We start from the raw sequence: 21,744 nt of genomic DNA on the forward strand, positions 1-21,744 counted from the left end.
GTAAGATCTCCTTTTTAAAGGCTGAATAGCATATATAATAGAATAATAAATATCTGTGTGTATGTGTGTATATATATGTATCCTCTGTGTGTGTGTGTGTATGTGTACACACGTGTGAGCATTTTAGTCAGCTTGCAGTTCATGGCTTCAGAGATCAAAGGCTATAGACAGTCAACTCCATTCTGTGCCGTAGGTGAGACAGAATATCATGGCAGGAGTGTGGTGGAGGAAAGTGTCTTAGAATGTGGTCACCAAGAAGCAGAAAATGAGACTGCACTCACAAAGAGCAAAATATATATCTCAAAGACACCCTAATGACCCATCTTCATCAAAGTACTCTTCTTCCATGGTAGTCTGTCTCACCTCTGCCCCAGAGCAATGGAGCTGGTCATCTGTGGACTTAGACCTCTGAAACTGTGAGCCAGAAAATAAAGTTTTCTTCCTCTAAAATTGTTCTCATCAGATTTTTTTGGTAACAGAGGTGAAAAACCTGACTAAAACCATGTGTGTATCACAGTTTCTTTATGCATTCATCTGTCATCACGGGACATTTTTGTTTTTACATCCTGCCTCTTATCTCTACAACATATGGATTTAATTCCTTTGGATATATACTCAAAAATGGAGTTATAAGATCATATAATAGTTCTATTTTTAATTTTTTGAGGAATCCACAGCTGTTTTCATGGTGGAACTACTTTACATTTCCAACATTAGTATTCAAAGTTTTTCTTTTATCTGCTTCCTTACACTTCCTCCTATTTTTTTGTATATATAGTAACCTTCTGAACAAGTAAGAGGTAAAAGAACACTGTTGTTTTAATTTGATGATTAGTCATATTAAGCATCTTTTCATGAACCTATCTGCCTTTCTTAAGTCTTCTCTTAAGTAATGTTTGGGTCCTTTGCCCTTTTAAAATTTAGGTTGTTTTCTGACTTTTGAAATTTAGGAGTTTCTTATATATTTTGGACATTATCCTTGTATCAGATACGTGGTTTGCTAATATTTTTCTCCCAATCTGTGTGTTGCCTCTTCATTTTTTTTTCTTTATGGTATAGAAGTTTTCAGTTTGTTTTAATCCCAAGTAGACAGTGTCTTTCAAAAGATAATGATATATGTTGTAGGTAAGATGGATTATAGGTGAGGGGACAGGTAATGAGATCCATTGGCAGTGGCACTCCATTCCTACTGTAGGGTTTTAAGTCACCTCCGCCGATGTCTGCAACATCCACTCAGTTCCTAACCTGGGAAGGAAGAAGAGTGTCAGGCTCCTGACATTCTCTGGTGTTTTTTTCTCTCTCTCCTCCTGCCTTTGGTCCATGCTCATTCTTAATCTCTCAGGTTGCTGCTTTCTGGCTCTGTATCCCATTTATGATGATGAGTTTGCAGCTTGAACTTGTAGATGGATATGGATTCTCTTGTTTGGACACTTGAATAGAATGAGATTTTCATTTCTTTTCTCATTTTTTTCTGCTTCTGGCAGCTCTGGACATCAGTGATTCATCTCCTGGACAGATGATGTGCAAAAACTTACAAAAGCATTTTTCTGGGGAAAGAGACTATGAATGAGGAGGGGGGATATAGAGGTGAGCACATCACAGACTTTCTAGAGGACTTTGATAAATGAGATCTGAATGCATTGGAGAGGCTGGAATGAAGAAAGGAAATAGAGAAATGAGTCTATCAGAAAATACTCCTTGTGAGAGCAAGAAATACTGAAAAGACTGAGCCTCCAAAAGAATTGAAAGCAAGGTCTAAATGAGATATTTGTACACCCATATTTATAGAAGCATTATTCACAAGAACCAAAAGGTGGAAGCAGCCCAAATATCAATGAATGATATATTCATAAAATGAATATATATATTCATACATACATCTATCAATGAATGATATATTCATACAATGCATCTTACTTACCTTTAGAAAGAAAGGAATTTCTGACACCTTCTGTAACACAGATGAACCTTGAGGGGATTGCACCCACTCCTGCAGTCCCACTCTGTTTCATGGTTAGCATCTCCTGAACCCCTAAACAGGAGCTTTGAGTTGCCCAGTAACAAAAGGATACTTTTATATGAGGCTCTTAAAACAGGCAAACTCATAGAGACAGACAGAAGAATGGGAGTTTCCAGGAACTCTGGGGAAGAAGCAGTGAAGGATTGTAATTTAATGGGGACAGTTTTATTTTGAGAAGGTGAAGCATTTCTGGAAATGGGTGGTGGTGATGGTGGTACCACCAGGTTGGTGCTCATACACACAACTGAACTACACACTTGAAAATAATTGAGGTTTTAAATTTTGCTATGGATGTTTTACTGTAATTTAGAAAAGATTGAGCCTGGAGATAGGGGTCTGCTGTACAAAAGTGCCCACTCCCATGGTCATCTTTGAGAGAAGAAAGGGCAACTGGGTTGAGTTGAAGCAGGAAGGCAATTTGGCTCAGAGCAGCTGAGTACTGGTGGGAAAGGCCCCACCCAGAGAGCACTGAGTCACTCCTCATCCCAAGAGTGAAGGGAGTATCAGCTAAGCGGGTGACTTTGCAGAAGAGCTTTGTTATTCCACCCGCCCCCCCCAAAAAAATGAGCTCAAAGAAAAAAAGAAAAAAAGAAATGTTATCTAGAGGACTCGCAGATTAAAGTACCAAATTTGATTGTCTTTTGGATCTACCCTGACCTATGGGACCATGCTGTGTGAATTTTCTGAATTTGAAACTTACTGTCATTCTTTTGGGGAAATCCAGCATCTCTTGCTCCTCTCCACATCTCTTCTTCCATTGTTTCAGGCTCCACATTCCCTGCCTTCCCATTAGGTGACAGTTGCAATGTCAGCCCATATCTTCATGCTCCCACTCCTGCAATCCCACTCTCTCTCTTGTGGTTAGCTTCTCCCAATACACTAATTTGAGGAGCCTCGAGCTCCCTCACAATTGGTTCTCACCCTCCACACTCAAACTGAGACAAAGATCTGCTAATTTTACTTTCTTAGTCTCTCTTAAATCCACCTGGATGCACCTTTCTTTGCCAGGGGACATCTTCACCCTTTCTTTTATCAGGCCAATGTGTTTTATGACCTCAAATAAGTTAAGATTCCCAGCTAGACTGGATTCCACATCTCGTAAAGGGAAGTAAAGGAGAAAGGACCTTCAGCCACCTTTAAATTATGAACTCCCATCTCTACATTGTGTTTAGAGAAAGAAAGTGGTGGATTTTTAATAGTTTCTTTTTGTGATTACATTAACAATTTTAGCCATAGGCTAGATAGGAAGGAAGATCAGAGTCTATTCCAGGATAAAACATCAAAGCAACAAAGTCTTTAAAGCACAAATTTAAAAATAAAAGACATAGAGATAGCCAAAGATGGCAATGAATATTTTTCCTTTATTATCATGAAATTGCTGATTCTTCCTATTTCAAAAGTTAAAGCTCCAGTGCTGGCAATTTGCACGTCCTTTAATTCTATAAAGCATTCATTTTCAACTTTGACAAAGTCAGCTAATAACAACAAACAATAAAAATGATAGAAAATGTTGAAGAAGCTTTCACATCTACAAGTAGTATGGCAGTTTCTAGAAGTTCTCTTTGAAATGATATTTACAGGTAATAAAACCTATATCCATGTATAATTCAAGAATAATGTAATGTTTTAATGCAACATGAAAGAGAAATAGGAAGCAATTTGTAATAAAACAATAAGTTCTCATTGCGCAGGTCTGACTTCATCAGCTCACAGAGGGAGGTATTCAGATGCTTGCCCTTATGAGGAGTAAGTCTGGATTGAAAATGATCCCAAGCCATTAGTGGAACTAAAAGTAAAGGAAAAGCATAAATGTAGACACTAGAATAAAACTTCATGTGAAAGTAATAACAGGTCAGATTTAAATATATGTAATACAAAGATGGAGAAAGCTTATATTCAAGTACAAAAGTATAGGCAGAAAAATTAGACATGATTGAAATGGATGAAAGAACTTTACTTATTCTAAGTGATCTGAGTCTTATTTAAAAGCAACCTATCAGGTAATTCCATGTGTCATCACATGGGGCAGGGAATGAGGACACATAGCAAAAGATTTGCCTCTTATTTCATAATTCCATTCCATGTCAGTGCCTCCAGTAAGTGTCCAGGTTTTTAAGAACTTTAGAGATTTATTCTTTAGTAGGTGACAGAAAACAAAAGAGTAATTGACCAAAGAAACAGTGATATAGAGATGCCAAGAGGGTAGGTATTTGGGAATAGCATCAGAATAAGATTGAAAAGTAATTGAAAGCTTTCACATTAGTCATTTCAATGCATAAATTTTACACAACTAATTTCATATTGAAATATATATATATATATATATATATATATATATATATATATGATGGCAGTAATATAAATTACTTCACCTTTTGATAATGATGTTTAGTGCATTTCATTAACCTCTGCTAAGTTAAAAATCTTAGTGTTAAATGCAGTACAATTCTTCTGTCATATATTTGCATGTCATGGGTCAAATGAAGGCTGAAATAAAGCTGTGTGGCACTGCAAATTCAAAAGCACTGAGTGGCATCACTACGGATAGTGTGGTGCTATGAAATGATGAACAGCGTTAGCGTCACTTGGTAGTCTTCTGCTTAGTTGCATTGTTGCAGAATTCAATGTGCTATACATGGAAACTGCACAGAAACTTTGGGTTTATGTGTCTAAGCTGGGATAACTAAAGGGACTTCTCACTTGCAGGAATGTGTGATGGGTCTTACAGAACACAAGTTCAGGACTGTTCTTCATCGGGCTAGGCTGTCCTGCACTTCATAGGATACCTGCTATCCCACAGCTTTGCACACTGAAGACTATTGCCTCATCCCCTTTATTTTTTTTTTTCAACATTTTGTATTGGTGCATTATAGGTGTACCTAACAATTTGTTATTATATATTCACACATGCACATAATATATAACGGTGTAATTTGGTTAGTATCACTCCCCAGCACCTCCCCTTCCTCTTCTCCTCTCACCCACATTTTTTGTTCCCTTTCTTCTACTAATTTTCCTTTGATTTTCATGAACTACCTGCCATCCCCCTTATACTTTATTTTAAACTTTTTTTATGTTATTGTTTGCTTGTTTTGTTTTGTTTTTGGATATTGGGGATTGAACCCAGGGCCTCTCACATACTAGGCAGTGCTCTGCCACTAAGTTACATCCCTAGCCTGTACCACCCCCTTTATATTAATCATGCCTTTTTTTTCTTTCTGTAGTCTGGTGATTAACATCTTGGGGCCTTAATGGCTCTGGAGGGACTGCCCCTCCCAGGCTAGATACTTCCCAGAGACAGTAAGTGTCTGGCCTGTGAGCGTGCACTTGTTGTGCAAACCCTCCAGGCTAGAGTCCCCACTCCCATCACCTCCTTTATGGGGCTCTCACAATCTGGGGCATTGTCTCCTGCCTCGGTGATTACCCAAGGCCAGGTTTGAGATAACTAGAGGAATCCTTTATTCCCCATAATCTAATAAAATTTTATAAACAAATCAATTTTAAACCTCCCTACCCTACTACTCACCTGTTCCTTCTCTTAGAAACCATTGTTTAGGCTCGTGTTCACATTGCCTCTTCCCTCTGTTTGGTGCTACCCTATGTTTGTTCCTACTGAGAACTAGGAGTAATAAATTTTCTTCTCAATGGCAGCTCTCATCTTCTGATCTACTGGCTTCTCTATCTAATAATTATAAAAACCTACATTTAAAAACACCCATTTGAGGTGCCTACCAAAAGTGCTCCTTCCCACATTTCTAAAATACTTTCTGTGAAAGTATCATCAAATCAAGGGTCTCTGAAAGTCTGTTAAGTATGAGGGTCTTTCCCAGATGAGGGAGTGAGAACTGACTCCCTTCTCTCCCTGTACCATAAACACACACACCAAACTCCACCCAAATGCTTTCTCTTCATTTTCTTCTTTCTTTCTTCCTTACAAAGTAGTTGCACAGGCCTGACCCTGAAGTTTCTCAATCCCATGTAGATGGGGCACCATCTAATTTCCCAGGCTGCAGGATTCAGTGTCAATGGCAGGTCTCCTTGCTCTTTTCGAGCTCATGAGCAAACAGCTGGTCCTCTCTGAGAGTTTTCGTTTCATAAACTCTTCTTTATGTACTTCCAATTAAATCTGATTCGGCTCGATCTGTCTAATCTCATTGACTTCTCCTTTTATCACTGTCAGGTTTTTTTTTTTTTTTGGTGGGGGGATGATGCTAATTAGTTTCCTGGTCTCCACAAGCCAGCAGGCAGTTCCCCTTGAGGAGAAAAGCTCAGTATGCACTGAGGGCCTATGTACATATTAATGAGCCCAATTACATTTGGTAATGTGAGCAGGGGGCATGTGCGTCTGGAGTTGTTCATAAAACAAATTTGGATTTATAAGCAAAAGCAAAAGGCAGGCAAGAGCTGAGGAACCTCCACACTCACATGGATTTGGCAGCTCCTTGCTTCAGTTAGATTAATGGATTAATTGAGAAGAGTTTAAAAGTCCAGACATATTAGTACTGAGATGGCTTAATTAAGCAAGTCAACCTTTAATATTTAATTTATCTTTAATTTCTTTTTATCTAACTCTGAAATGCCTCTTATATTTTGCCCCTCCTTTCTGTCCTTGAAGCCATCACCCTAGTTCAGGCCTCATTGCCCTTGCTCTAGACCAGTTTTTACCTTTACAACTCCTTCCCATATCTCTAGGTCCCACCCATTGTCCACAGTCTACCCTCCATGTGGACATGTAGTCACAGTTTTTAAATATTGACTGTATGGATCCAACTCTCCCCTGTCTTGATAAACTTCCCTAACTCCAAAATGCCTACAGAATAAAGGTTTGTGTGCTTTGTGGCTCCTAGTCTATCCTTACTTCCCCTGGTGTTTGTTCATTCATGCTTCTCTTTCTGTTCTAGTCACACTGATGAGCAATGTGCCTGGTATCACCACATAGGATGACCAAAGAAAATAAATTCAAATTTCAGAAAAACTACAAATAATTTTGGGGACATACTTATAATTAGATGTTATTTGATGTTTGTCTGAAATTCAAACTCAGTCTGGCATCCTGTATTTAATAAATCTAGCAATCCTTCCCTATTCCTCTCTGCCGCCTCCTCTTCTTCTTCTTCTTCTTCTTCTTTTTTTTTTTTTTTTTTTTTTTTTGTTGTTGTTTGGTACCAGGGATCGAACTCAGGGGCACTCGACCACTGATCCACATCGCAGCTTATTTTATATTTTATTTGGTGACAGGGTCTCACTGAGTTGTTTAGTGCCTTGCTTTTGCTGAGAGTGGCTTTGAACTTGAGATCCTCCTGCCTCAGCTTCCCAAGCTACTGGGATTACAGGTGTCCACCACCACACTGCCTATCTGCCTCTTCTTTCTCAAGTCTTGTCCTCCTCTCAAAGAGCCTGGTTCCATGGAAATTGAAGGACATTCTGCAATTGTAATACTTATCACCTTGATTTCCTCTCAATAGCTTTGTTTGGTCATCTTCACTAGAATGAAAGTCATAAGAAGGTGAGTTCTGTGCCTGATTCTTTAGCTTGACCCTTATACCACCAGAGAATGATTAATTGATTCTGTGTAGTAGGTGACATCTCTCTGGAACAGAAAGATGCAAACTGGAGAACAGCAAGACAAGGCGTCAGATGTTCCAAATTCAGGTGATCTCCTGAGGTTTATTGCCATGATACTGCAACCTTAGGAGCTCTGTTCATTCTTGGGCTGGAACTGTGGGTCCTGGGAGAAAAATGAGCTCCTCTTTTTCTGCCATCATTCAGAGTACTCATTATCTATTGTCAGCAAACATCCCCACCATGAATAGGGCTGGTGGGTGGTGTGATTTCCCAGAACTCAAATGAGTAAATGAGGTCATCATCAATAAAAAAAAAAACAGCATTTTTGTTCCATTAAAGGAGTGTCATGACTCCTGAAATTATTGTAGTTGTGCTTGTGTATGTATACTTATGTTCATGTGTGTATATATGAATGTGCATTTGTGTGCCCATATGTATGGTGATCATCTCTTTCAGTAATGGCCCAAAGACTGAGAAACATAAAATGTCTTTGTATAACTTCCACTTAAAGTAGATCAAAGCTGAGGTCTTGTCTTACAATTTCTTTGTGGCACACCAAATGTAAAGATATTCAATTGCTTCCTTTGGAAAGGCAGATTGCACCTAGTTGCCCCTCTAGAATCTGCATAGAGGTACTGTTCTTTTCCTGTTGATTCTAAAAACTTGCATTGTAATATTTCAGATGGATCTATGTTTATTATTAAATGTTTTAAAAGTACTTGCATGTATGAATAGCCGGTGAGAAAAAATTCAATTATCTCCAATCTCACTGAACAGAGCTAATAATATCTTTTCTATTCTTTTTCAGATACTTTTCTGCACATAGCTGGGTTCATATTGTATATATGTTTCTCTCTTTTTAAAAAGATAGTATCATCAGAAGCATTTATCCACATCTTTAAAAATATTGTTAATGGCTGTTCAATATGTCATCAAATGAAAAAAATAATTTCGTGCACTTTCCTCTTTGCAAGTTTAAATAATTTCTGCCTTTTTCCCATTATAAATGAAACTACAGTAGTGTTGTTTGCACTCAGATATAGGTACCCATTTTTTTTTTATCATTTTGTCTTCTAGATTCAGAGGATTTTGATTGCTAACTCAATTCCAAAGTGTTTGAGTCTTATTATGGATTTGCTACTGTGAAGGTGATGCCCACCCACACTGTCCATGACAGTGACTTGCACACTCACCTAGGATACCCCTTAGCAGGAAAGGGGCTGCTTCATGAACAAGTGGGAGGGCCAAGACAGCAGCCAACATTTGCACAAAAATTTTCCTGATGTACTTGTTTGCTTATTTATTATCTCCTTTTACTTCCACATGTGAATTGTTCACATGTGTGTGAACAAAGGCTTATTCTGCAATTGGCAGTTAAAAAACTGGAGGCCTAGGACTGGGGTGAGTCAGTTTGCTTGTTTTAGGCAAGGGCAACTTGTTTGAAGGAACTTGTCAATATCTGCTTGCCTTGCACCTGTGTGCTCAGATAGGCATGAAAAGGGAGACCAGCCAGTGTGTGGCTTCTAAGAGCACCAACTCTGTGTCTTTGGACAAGCCTTGCTGTCTCTTCCTTTCTGATAGGAAGACAGAAGTGGTAATGCTATATCTGTGGTTGTAGCAGCACCATGTAAATTAATCCAGATAAAGACTCTGGACAGCACTTAAAGCAGAGAGAGCCAGAGGAATGCTATATGATGTGAACTACTTACCCAGATGGACTCATCCTCTTTCTACCTAGGGATGATGCTTAGTTTGTTAGGTTCTTTGAGAACCCTGCCTGCAATAGTTTGCTCAGTCAGCTGTAACAAAATACCACAGACTGGGTGCCTTACATAACAACCATTTATCATCTCATAGTTCTGGAGACTGGAAGACAAATGTGTTAGCAGGGTCGATTTCTCTCTCCTTGGCTTGTAAATGGCTGTCGTCTTCCTGTGTCCTCAATCTCCAATTTCCTCTTCTCGTAAAGCACCAGCCTCGTTGGATTAGGACTCACCTTTTGCCTTCATTACTTCTTTAAAGATCATCTTTCCAAATGCAGTCACATTCTGAACTCCTGAGGGTTAGCACTTCAGTGGTGGATTTGGGGGGACACAAGTCAGCCCATAGCTAATGGTCAATACTAGACCCAATAACAACACCACACACTCCCTTCCTTTTCCAAAGATGATAGGTCCATCATTCCCCTTGGAGTATATGACAATCTTTTTGAATAATCTGATTAGCTATGTAAACACTTGCATATTTCTCTTTTGCTTGGTGGTCAAAGTGCAAAACTAATCTTCGCATAAACCTTTTGTATTCCAATCACTTGTAGAATTTAGGCCTTTAGGTTAGTTGCACTCATCACACTTAAGCTAGAATAGATGCATTAAAGAAAATTGAAAAGTGTTAATAATTAAATCCCCTTTCATTTCAACTTCTAATGAGGACAAAGTAGCTGTTAAATGGACTGAAATGAATTTGAAGAATACGTTTGAAGAATGTTGATACATTTCATATGAAAATGTTAGCATTATGAATTATTCCTCTTTGTGGGAGTTTTAATTGATTTATTCTTTCAGTTACTTACTTTATGCTCCTCCTCTTATCCAGGAATCCATGCAAACATCAAAGATCGACATGAGATGAGTAATAAGGAAATAAAGTGGCAATGTGGGGGCAGGGATGAGACTTTACTTTGGGGAAGAATCAACAATTATTCAAAAAAAGGTTTATTGAGCACTTCTCAAAGTCTCCTAGTGGGACTGGATGTGAGTGGGTCCTAGCAGATGGCCCTGACTTGGACCTTAGGAGATTTAGGGCTTCCTTCAAAGCTAATACACTGATTCAGGATATTACTGGTTTATGCGTGGGATGCATGTTGAAAATATGCAAACGTATTCTATTATGGAGTCTTCATTTACACAGAAAATAATTATATTCATGTTAATTCAATTTTTAGGAACTTTTGGTTTAAGGAAACCATGGTATTTCCCCTTCACTGCATCATATTGGAAGAGTATATGTGGCTTGGTAGAGAAACATCGACGCTCTCTAAGTTCTAGTTTGTTCTTCTTCAATGGGAACTTTGACAATCAAGGTATGTAAGAAATAGCACCATTAGATGCATTTGTATTCTGGTCAGTTTGATTTTTGGTTTTCACTTTTGGGTGAGCCTTTAGAACTTAGAACTGATTCTTAGAAACTCACTTTCAGACTGTCTTGGGTTCAGAAACAGCTGCAGGACTAAAGTGCAAGACACTGTCCCCTGGTCATATCTTGTTCGCATGAGCCCAGGCACTCCAGAATATTCACATTACTTATTATTCCGAGCACTCCCACTCTCTGTATTCTATGTATCATTTATATTTGTGCATCTCTAATAATTTGGTAAAACTAAAGCATTTGTCCAAAAATGAAGGACATTGAAAAAAAATAAAAGCAAAGCAAAGCAATTGCCAGGTGTGGTACACTTAAACATGTCAAAGTGATTTCACACATTCCAGCTTGTTCCATGTTTCTGTGAGAGATTATCAATGCCACTTACCAATGGATAATGCTCTTAGGATAAAGTGTTCTAAGGAGATGAGAGCAGGACTGTTCTCATATCGCTGTATTCTAGTCACAGCCCATTCCTGTGGCCAGACACATAGATACTTCTACAAAAGGACCACCCAGATGGGTGCACCACCCATGGAGTTGCAAGTTCCCATCATGCAGGGTTTCTGTTCTCACGACCAAAAGGCTCAGAGGTCACTCCAGGTAAACTGGGCTGACTGGGCTGCACAAAATAACCACACAAGAGACACAAATACCTTTTTCACTGGGGTCGCTATGACGGCTCCTCTGACCTTAAGGGTCCGCAGGAAGAGAGAAAGAGAGAGAGAACACGTGCTGACCCCTTTTATTGAGGAGAAACTATTCAAATGAGGCAAGGGGTCAGGTTTCAGGGAGCTGAGTCTATCTTCAAGATGTCCACTGTCAGCAGGTTGACTGACATCTGGGTAGGCCACACCCAAGGGCACAGTAAGAGAAGGGGATACATACAAGGCACTTCCATGGAAGATTCTATCCTAAACAGGGCAAGGGGTAATATTACAAAGGAACAGGTGAGCGTAGCTACACCCATGGGGCTGTAGCAAGATATACCCATGCATGAGACACCATCTCTCAAACCCAAGAAGGGTGGGGAGAGCTCTGCCACATTTCTGTGACTGAGTGCCTCAGCACCCAGCTGGGGAGTGTGACTCAGTCACGTGCAAGGTTGGTCTCCCACACCATCATGGTGTTTGCATGCTATGAGTTAATATTGGGAGTAATTTTTTTCTGATTAAACTAGTAAAACATGAATCTTTTAGAAAATTTGGAATAGATTGACCAATACCTATCAACTCTCATCAAGCAGAATATTTCTTATGGACCTTTGGGTGTGTAACTCACCTGCCTTGTTCTTTTCTCTACACCAAGAAATACATGCGTGTGTCTTTATTTTTGTATTTTCTACAAATTATTTCTCATAAGGGTTTAAAACTGTCATTTGTGATTTCACTTAATTTCTGCCATGAAGTAACTTTCTTTTTGCTTTGAATAAGGATTTTTGAACTGCTTTGCATGACACAGAATTAGAATTCAATTCTAAAGAAAACAATGCAACAATAAGTGTAAATGTTTTGGGGGTACTTTTGAAATCATTTCAGAAAGAATTTGCATCTTTCTCACAGGGTCATTACCTCAAAGCGGAGGAGAGCTTGAAGGAGATGCCCCAGGAGTCGCCCTGCTGTCTGTGACTAAGGAACATGAGGGCCACAAGGTGGCTGTCCAAGACCTCACCCTCACCTTTCACAGAGGCCAAATCACCGCACTTCTGGGGACCAACGGTGCCGGGAAAACCACCATCATGTGCGTCCCAATTTGCTTTCCTTTGTTCTTACAAATACCAGTTTACCCATGACACCGAAGGTCTGATTTCTTTCACTCCTTTTCTTTTCTTCTTCTTTTTTTTTTCTTTGTATTTTTTTAGTCCAGTTCAGAGTTCAGTGACACAGGAGAGAGTCAGAGCCTTCTCCCCAGAGCGGCTCTATGTCACACAATTACCCAATTACATTTTAGACTTAGAGTAGCTTCTGAGGAAGGATGGGATGCATGGAGTTTTTTTTTTTTTTTTTAACTAAGTCAATCTGTTAATGTTTTTATCAGATCATTATAATTATACATAGTGTTTGGATTCTTTTTGACAAAATTATATGCACAAGGAATTTGATTTTGATCCCCATTTCGTCTCCTCTTTCCTTTCCTTTTCCCTCCCCTTTTTCTCCTTCCTCTACTGATCTTCCTTTCACTCCTTTATTTTTGACTGGTACTTTACATATGTACACAAAGGTGAATATATATATATAAACATGAGTCTGTCAGAATCGTTTTCATATTTCTTTCCCTTCCTTCTTCCCTCCTTCTACTTCACTGATCTTCCCGATAATCTTTGTGCTTTCTGATCCCGCCCCCCCCCAGCTTCCTTCTTTCCATTATTTTGTTCTGGCTTCCACCTGTGAGAGAAAACGTTCAACCCTTGATAGTCTACATCTGGTTTATTTCACTCAGTAAGATTTTCTCTATTTCCGGTGGATGGATTTTTTTTTAAATATTTCTTCTTGTATTTCCTACAAATAATTTATTATATTTTACTTTAGTTTTGGAAAATTCTTTGATACTTTCTTTTTTTTTTCTTTTTCTAGAGGGCAAGATAATTTTGCTTTTCTGAATAGCAGAACTATATTTGCAAATGTTTTAATCATTTTCTTCAAATTCTGGTTCTTGTTTTCTTTTTTATTGAGATTTGGTTTTTGGCTTAGGGTCCAGTGGTATAGATTTGATTAAAGAATTCAATTATGTGACCCTGGAAAAGCAATAAATTCAAATAGTCATAGTTCTGAGCTGGCGGTAGAACAGGTGGTATGCTAAAGGTTATCCCACTGAAATTATCGGATTTCTCTTAAAAACAAATCATATCCCTTTTGTCACTAAATATATAGGACTAAAGTATGAAGATAATGCAAAGGATTTTGCTTCAAGCTTATTATGAAAGACAGAAAATTAATATATACAAGGCTTCAGAATCGATATATGGCTGGTCACTGCCTACAATCCCAAGGCAGGAAGACCACAAGTTCAAAAGCAGCCTCAGCAACTTATTGAGGCCCTAAACAACTTGGTGAGACCCTTTCTCAAAATAAAAAACAAAAAGGGCCATGAATGTGGCTTAGTGGTTTAGTGGCTAAGCAACCTTGGGTTCAATCCCCAGGGCAGGGGGAGAAGAAATCTCAGAAAAAAAATTGGAATAGAACCAAAAAACTCTCTGAGACTTCTTTTGGTGTTTGCAAATTGGGGAAGCACAAGTTATATAGATAATTCCCAAAGCTAGTATTCTACATCCTGCTTTTACTAATGTACAGTTCTGCCCAGGAAAGCTTGGTGTGCTTGTTTAACAGAATGATGAGAATTAAATTTGGAGTTCCCTGAAGATTCAAGGCTTGCTGACTAGGCTGCAGCTAGTGAACCTGAGAAGTGCATGTTCAGTCCTGTGCAGTGCTCCTGTCTTTACAGCAGGGCTAATGAGAATCCAAGAGGTCCACTAATGAGCTCAGTCTTCACTATTAAAAACAAACCTCTTGGAGACTTCTACAGAATATGTATAGTTGGTTCTCCATGTCCATGGGCTCCTCATCCACAGATTCAACCAATAGCAGGTCAAAAATATTTGAGAGGGTGGGGGTTGTGGCTCAGTGGTAGAGTGCTTGCCTAGCATGTGTGAGGCACTGGGACCAATCCCCGACAACACATAAAAATAAAAACAAATAAAGGTATGGTGTCCATCTACAACTAAAAAATTTTTTTAAAAATTTGAGAAAAAAATTGCCTCAGTACTGAATAGGTACAGACTTTTTGTCATTATTTCCTAAACAATATAATACGATAACTATTTATACACCATATACATTGTATAAGTATTAAAGTCATCTAGAGATGATTTAAATGATATGGGAGGGTTGCATAGGTTATTTGAAAACACTACATTGTGTGTTTTTTAGGGGGAGTGGAGTAAGGGGATAACTAGGGATTTAACCCAGAGGTGCTTAAACACTGAGCCACATCCCCAGTCCTTTTTATTTTATGTTGAGACAGGTTCTTGTTAAATTACTTTGGGCCTCACTAAGTTACTAAGGCTGGATTTGAACTTATGATCCTCCTACCTCAGACTCCATTTTATATAAGGCATTTGAGCATCTGAGGGTTTTAATATTCATGAGGAGTTGTGGAACCAACTTCTAAGGATACTGACTTTTCCTCTATAAAAGTAAAGTTGGATTTTCATATGCAAGAATGGTCTGTGTTCACAGTGTATTACATGGGAACACAGACATTATCTTATGTCCCCATAAATTATTCTAGAATCTGTTACACATGGAATTGTGCCTGTTTTTTTTTTTTTTGCTTAGCCCATTCACTCCTGGTTGCAGTCTATCAGCAGCTTGGTCTTATGATTGATGGGTGGTATTCCATTGTATGGAGACTCCACAGTTTGGTCATGTTTTCATCTGTTGGTGACAATTGAGTCTGTTCCCAGTTTTTAGTGATTGTGAACAAAGCTGCTATGAATATTCATGTACATACCTTCATATGGCCATTAATTTCTCTTGCATAAATACTTAGGAGTATATTTGATAGTCCTAATATAGGTGAATTATTAACATTTTATAAATAAGGAAACAGTTGAAACAAGGAAGCAGAACTAGGCAATCCTCAGCTTGGTGAAGTCAGATAAGTGAGTATTAGGTAATGGATCACTCAACTCTTGTGGATTTGATAGGGACAAATAGTCTGGTGAAAGCAGGAGGAGGACTGGCCACAGGTTGGAAATCTAGGTTGACATTTCTGTTTGCTTATGTTCAGTTACAAGGACCTAGGTAAATATGTTATTTCTTTAGCTTGATTCCTTTTGTATACAAATAAAGTTGGATTTTCCATCTGAAAGTCTGATACAACTTTAGTGCTCTATGATCACAGTGATCCATATGGGGGTATAGACATGATCATATGCTCACATTTCCAAGATTAATCAATCAATGTCCCCTGAACCTCCTCAGAACTTTTAACTGCAGATGTAGAAACTGTTGGTTCTTCATAGAATGCACGTATCATCTGGGAGTTGATTGGATCATCAGTGTTCAGAGTCTCAGCATCACTTTTATCCATGCTAATTTGTTTTCTCTGGCAGATCCATGTTGACAGGGCTCTACCCTCCCACTTCTGGGGCCATCATCATCAATGGCAAGAACCTGCAGACAGACTTGTCCAGGGTCAGGATGGAGCTGGGGGTGTGTCCGCAGCAGGACGTCCTATTTGCCAATCTCACCGTCCGGGAACATCTCCTACTCTTTGCTTCCATAAAGGCACCAGGGTGGACCCAGAAGGAGCTACAGCAGCAAGTCAACAAGTTAGTAAAGACTAATCTCTTCACTCCTCCTGTCCTTGCCTAGTTCTGTAAGTGAAGAGTGTAGAAAGAGACACATTAAAAAATCAGCTATGCCTGTGTTTATGGGAGGAAGACATTTAGCAAATGGTTCTCAGCCATAGAATTCAGATACCCATGGATACTGGGAATATCAGGGAAGGCTTTCCAGGGAAGGCACTGCATTTGATCTGTTATATCTTTGAGTGGGGAAGAGCTGAGCAAATGTAGGAAAGTGTGGATAAGCTGCTGGAGGAATTTTATGTGTCTGGAGCTAAGGATTCCCAGGGGTGTCCTAAAATAAAAATAACACAGAAGCAAGCAGAAGAACTGGTTGTAAAGAACCTTGTTAGTCACAGCAAGGAGTTAGAACTATACAGTGCACTTACAGGTGTTAAAGAGCAGGGGATTGTGCTTGGCTTCAGATCTGGGAGTTAGGTCTTGCTACACTACAGCAGATGCCATGGTGACGGGGGAGACCGCCAGTTCAGATGGAAGGAGCACTGATAGTACATCCGAGACCAGGCGCAAGAATGTGAATCATACTGTCATAGGGCACCGCAAACTGAGGAGAATAACCTGGGTTGGATCAAAGAGGATTGTGGAGCATGGACTGAAAGATGGGGTTCTTAGGCAGCTATGACAGAGATCCAGGGAAGAGAAGGTGGTGGATTGAGTTGGTGGGAGAACATAAGCTTTGCAGAAGTGAGCAGAAGAAATTTGAGGAAGGGAAGGCTGGTGGGATCCCCTAGCATGTCTTTGGAAGGAAGTGCTAAAGGGGTGACCTGTGCTGAGAGTGACCACATGTGTGGTCATAGCAGTGTCTCTTCCCTGGGAGGCAGGGAGGGCTGTCTCCAGTTTATAGATGAGGAAACTGAAGCTCAGGGCAACGGAGCCATGCAGTTCATATAGGCAACATGAGTAAACCAAGACTCTCGGATGCCAAGTGCATTCTGCTGCCTTTCCTTTGGGATGGTTTCTCGGCTGTAGCATGAGAGATAGGGGCCTCTGGAGAAGTGCCAGGTAAGGGAATGGGTATTCTCTAGCACATTTCTGGTGGTGTTCCCTTGACTACAATATGGACATTTCTTAGTAAGTTCCAGTGGTTTGGGAAATGAAGATGATTTGTTAGTGATTATAGAACAGCACTGGAAGGTGGCAAACTGCTTCTCCAGAAATACTTTGCTGCACTAGTTTTAACTTAACCACTTAACCAGTGCTTAGCCACTGAGCCACATCCCTAGCCCTAGCCCTTTTTATGTTTTTAAATTTTGAAATAGGGTTTTGCTAAATTACGTAGGTCTTTTCCTCCTGCCTCAGCCTCCTGAGCCACTGGGATTACAGGTGTGTGCCACCATGTCTGTCTCTTAAAATTCACCTTGTTGGCACGTGAGAAAGGCATTCTGTACTGTACGGTGGGCTCGTTCATACCTATGATGTCTTCAGAAAGTGAATATGAATAGTTATAGTGTAAATGACAATGTACTCTTGAATGTACAGGAAAAAAGGTTCACTTTTTACTATGTAAGCCTGTCTTAAATTTGAGTATATACTTAATAAGAAATGACTAGACATTGTATGGTCTACATATTACAAAATAACAAATTGGTTACATACCACCAAATTTCTTATATTAAAAGTCACAGGTCACTTATTTTAATTTAAAATATTGTGTCTACCCTGGGCTATAGTAAACTCAACAGTGATTGTGATTGGCGGTTTAAATCATGCACCTAACAATGCTACATTGGCTTCATCTTATTTGGGTACCAGGCAACCTTAATGGTTATCAATGCACAGCATGTTACCTGGCAACAAAGCCAATTTTGCAAAAGCAGTCAGAATGAGATCATGTTCTAGGACAGTAGTTCTCAATTAGAGGGAGGGAAAACTGAAAACATTGGATTTAGAGCCAACATGCTCCTTATTAGTGTCCTGTAGCACCCCTTGTTTTCCATAATGTCTAGCTTAATTAAAATGTGAGCTCAAGAGAGTGGCATCCCTCGCAGAAGCTTTAGAGTGAACGTTTGTCAAGAGACACGTTGTTAATTTTTTTTTTTTTTTTTTGGCCTTTATTTTGGTCTGGAGAAGATGAATAGTCAAGAGAGGAACATGTCAGGGTTTTGAATCAATGAGATGTTATATGGTTAATGTTACCCTTTAGAGTTTTGGCCTACACTATGGAACTCAGGTTGGAGGTAGTAACAAAATTAATGAGGGCATATGTGCAAGAAGAGCAGAGAGAGGACACAGTGTCACTGTGTCCAGAGCAGAGCAGAGCCTGGACACAGTGACACAGTCATGGACAGATGAGGAGGAACAAGTCAAAAAGGCAAGAGAAACCAAGAAAGAAGGAGGAAGAAAAAAGAGTGGACCAGGCCCATTGAGGAGGAGGAAGATCAGTGCATCAGTGCAGTTGCAAGCCAAGGACGAGGAAGACTGAGAAGTGACCTTTGGGCTAGCATGCAGTTGTCTTTGGTAACCTCTAGAAAAGCGATGTCAGTAATGTGCTAGGGGTGGAAATCTTACTCAAGTCAATTAAAGAGAAAAGAGAAGGAGAAAATTGGGGAGAAAGTTGGTAACAATACAAAAGTTGGTAAAAATTTTCCCAGGAATTTTTCGGCAAAAGGGAGAAAATAAATGGGATGGTACCAGAATGGAAAATTGAGGTCAAAAAAAGGATGCTTCAAAGACACAACTCACAGTAACATATCTGTACATTGCTGAGAGTGGTTCAGCAAAGAGTGGGTGATTGGGTTGCACTAGAGGCTTGGTGGAACACTGCCTATAGAGGACAGGGAAAGGGTCCTAGAAGAAGAGCTGGCAATTGGCTCTCCTGAGAGCATAGTTGGTTCAGGTAAGTTAGCAGGAGGTAAAGGGAGCCTGTGTTCAGCTTCAACATTTTTCAGGGTTAAGGGTGCATGCAAAGAAGTTATCATATTGATGGCCATGGACTTAGAAATGTGGAAGTGAGGGGAGAAGAACCTTAAGAGGAAAAATGAAAAACTGATTTTTGTGGAGTAAAGTGATTGCTGAGTAGAGAGAGGGGTTTTAAATATACATGTGATCAGAAAAGAATTCACAGAATTGAGACACTGGAGCAACTATGGTAGCTGGAAAGACAAGGTTTAGGGTCTGCCTTGGTCGTGAGTCATTGGGACTGGTGAAGGTGAACGGAGAATGCTCTACACTAGATTAAAAGTTCCCACAATGCCTGGGGCTTTACTATTACCTTTCCCATATTTTACTATACTTTATTATATTCTTATATTTCTTCACATATATTTTTTAAAACTATAAATAAGATTCAATTCGTTTCTCTAGCCAAGTAGATGGCAGGCACCACACATTGTAGGGGTTTAGTAAATGTTTGCCAAATAAATGGATGCCTGAACTGAAACCACTAAAACAGGGTCTCCAGTAGATAAGTGGAGTCAATATGAGAGAAAGTCCTTTCCTTCTTTTCCTGCTGCTTAGCAATATTCTCAATTAGAGAGTTTTCATGTTCTTTTGAAAAGAAATTTGAAATCTAAATTTACAGAAAGTATTTGCTTCTTTTTGGTATGTGACTGATCAATAATTAAAAAAAAAAAATACTAGCCACTCTATGACCTTGGATTTTTCAAGAAAAATTATCAAGTAAAAATATGACCAATGTTTGCAAATTGTTTTCTGCTTATGTTAATCAGCTTTTCATTGCTGTAGCTAAAAATATCTGACAAGAATGACTTAAAAGACAAAATATTTATTTTGACTTATAATTTCAGAGGCCTCAGTACATGGTAGAGCCACTGAATGGTTCTAGGCTCAGAACAATGCAGTTGGTCAACCAATTGTGAAGCAGAACATCATGGTGGAAGGGCATGGCAGTGGGAAAGGAGGAAAAACAGAGAAAGGGAGGGAACAGGGAAAGATATACTTCCCAAGGCAATGCTACTAGTGACCCACCTCCTCCAGCCACACCCCACTTGCCTTCAGTTACCCCCTGTTAATCCATTCAAATCATTAATCCACCAGATGATTAATCTGATGAGATTACAACCCTTACTATCCAGTCATGTCCTAACTACCCACGCTCCCCCCTCCCTGAACCTTGCTATTTGGGGGACCATGCTTTCAACACATGAACTTTCTTGGGGACATTGCAGATCCAAACCATAATATTTCTCTAATCTTTAAATTTGATCAAAGTAGCTGAACCACAATCAGAAACCAATGAAATGGAAATGGCTCCTGAGGCAATGTTTTAGTCTCTCCAGACAATACCTTGTGACTTAAAGTCCTAGGAACATATCCTTTCCTGGAGAACATGTCAAGTCCTTAGACCTCTGTTGATGTTAACGGGTATACCATGGGTGCAAATTAAGTCATCAGGCTTCATGCTTTGTTCTGGGAAAATAAGCATAATATCCTTGGGAAAGGACAATAGTCCATATCGAGAGTGGGATCATTAACAGCTATGTCTGATGGGTGTCACAGTGACCCAGTGGATGCCAGTAGTCTATAATGGCACAGTCTGGCTTTAGATTGCTAGGTTTAAATCCAGCTCTGCCATTTGCTTAGAAATCTGTTTGCAATATATACTCTCTCTACCTTTGGTTTCCCAAATATTATAGGGTTCCAACAGTAGAACCTCTTTGGAAAGTTGTGTAGAATATATTTATTTATATGCACAAAGCAGTTAAAACAAAAGCTGGCATAAAATGCATGTTTAATAAATGTTAATTATGATTAACCAGGATAAGTGCTAAAAGTTTTTAACATTTAAAAGTTATAAATTTATAAATTGAATAAATGACATTCTTCAAACCCATGATTAAATTCTACTACATTTTGATGTGAATAGAAACTTGTACTTCAAGCTGGACTTCTCAAGACCAATAACTCACAGTCTCTTGTGGGTTACCCATAGCACTGTCTTTCTTCTCCTTGTGTTCTAGTTGGGTGTGTGTATATGATGTCTTCACAGGATGCTGATCTACTAGAGAAGGAATGATGCTTTGTTGCTGCCCCTATCCCCAAATGTACATCATAAACATCCAGCACCTGTAGCTAGCGTTGTGCAATCTTGAAAGAATTTATAAAATGCACACAAATAAAATAGACTCATACTTATTCTCTCTACCTCATTGTTACTGTCTATCACTCTTGGTTTTACCAATTAAGAAAAAAATGATGAATAAATTTGACCATAAAATATTTTAATATGTTAAAGTTCAAAATGTATTAGAAAAGCAGATTTCCATCAAAAACAAGCAAATTCACAGAGTAAAACAGACTGATGCTAACCAGTTTCCTAAGGGATAAGAGAAAGCAAACCTCAGCCATTATAGAAACACAGTGCCCTCACTTAATACCTTGCCTGGCACCTGTGCAGAGAATGTGCTGTGACAGACTCACAGGTAGAGGTTAGAGTGTCTCAGAGTCAAAACCACTCCTGAATCACAAGGCCAAGAATAACAAGAAGGTGGGATTTCGTCCTGTTTGGGGTGTAAAGTGAGGCAGCACTGCAGGTCTGCCCAAAAAGGTAGTATAGGCATTCTGAGCTGTGTCAATAAAAAAAAGAGGGGTAGTTTAATATAGAAATATAATCAGAACATGCGTGTTCGAGAATATTTGACAATTTATTGATATATTTTCTTGTCTGTCTTCTCTGACTGATCTCTGATTA

General features: G+C 39.2%; 1 protein-coding gene across 1 annotated transcript in view; it reads left to right on the plus strand.

Moving 5' to 3' along the window:
* The window catches only part of Abca13 (ATP binding cassette subfamily A member 13), a 427,810-nt gene that overhangs the window by 183,748 nt on the left and 222,318 nt on the right, over nucleotides 1–21,744 (plus strand). Inside the window, exons 36-38 of the mRNA XM_076864534.2 lie at nucleotides 10,530–10,667; nucleotides 12,289–12,466; nucleotides 15,840–16,058. Of these exons, the coding sequence (XP_076720649.2) occupies nucleotides 10,530–10,667; nucleotides 12,289–12,466; nucleotides 15,840–16,058 (535 nt within the window). The remainder of the gene's footprint in view (nucleotides 1–10,529; nucleotides 10,668–12,288; nucleotides 12,467–15,839; nucleotides 16,059–21,744) is intronic.

The sequence above is a fragment of the Callospermophilus lateralis genome, chromosome 1 (assembly GCF_048772815.1).
Source record: "Callospermophilus lateralis isolate mCalLat2 chromosome 1, mCalLat2.hap1, whole genome shotgun sequence".
Classification (NCBI taxonomy): Eukaryota; Metazoa; Chordata; class Mammalia; order Rodentia; family Sciuridae; genus Callospermophilus; species Callospermophilus lateralis.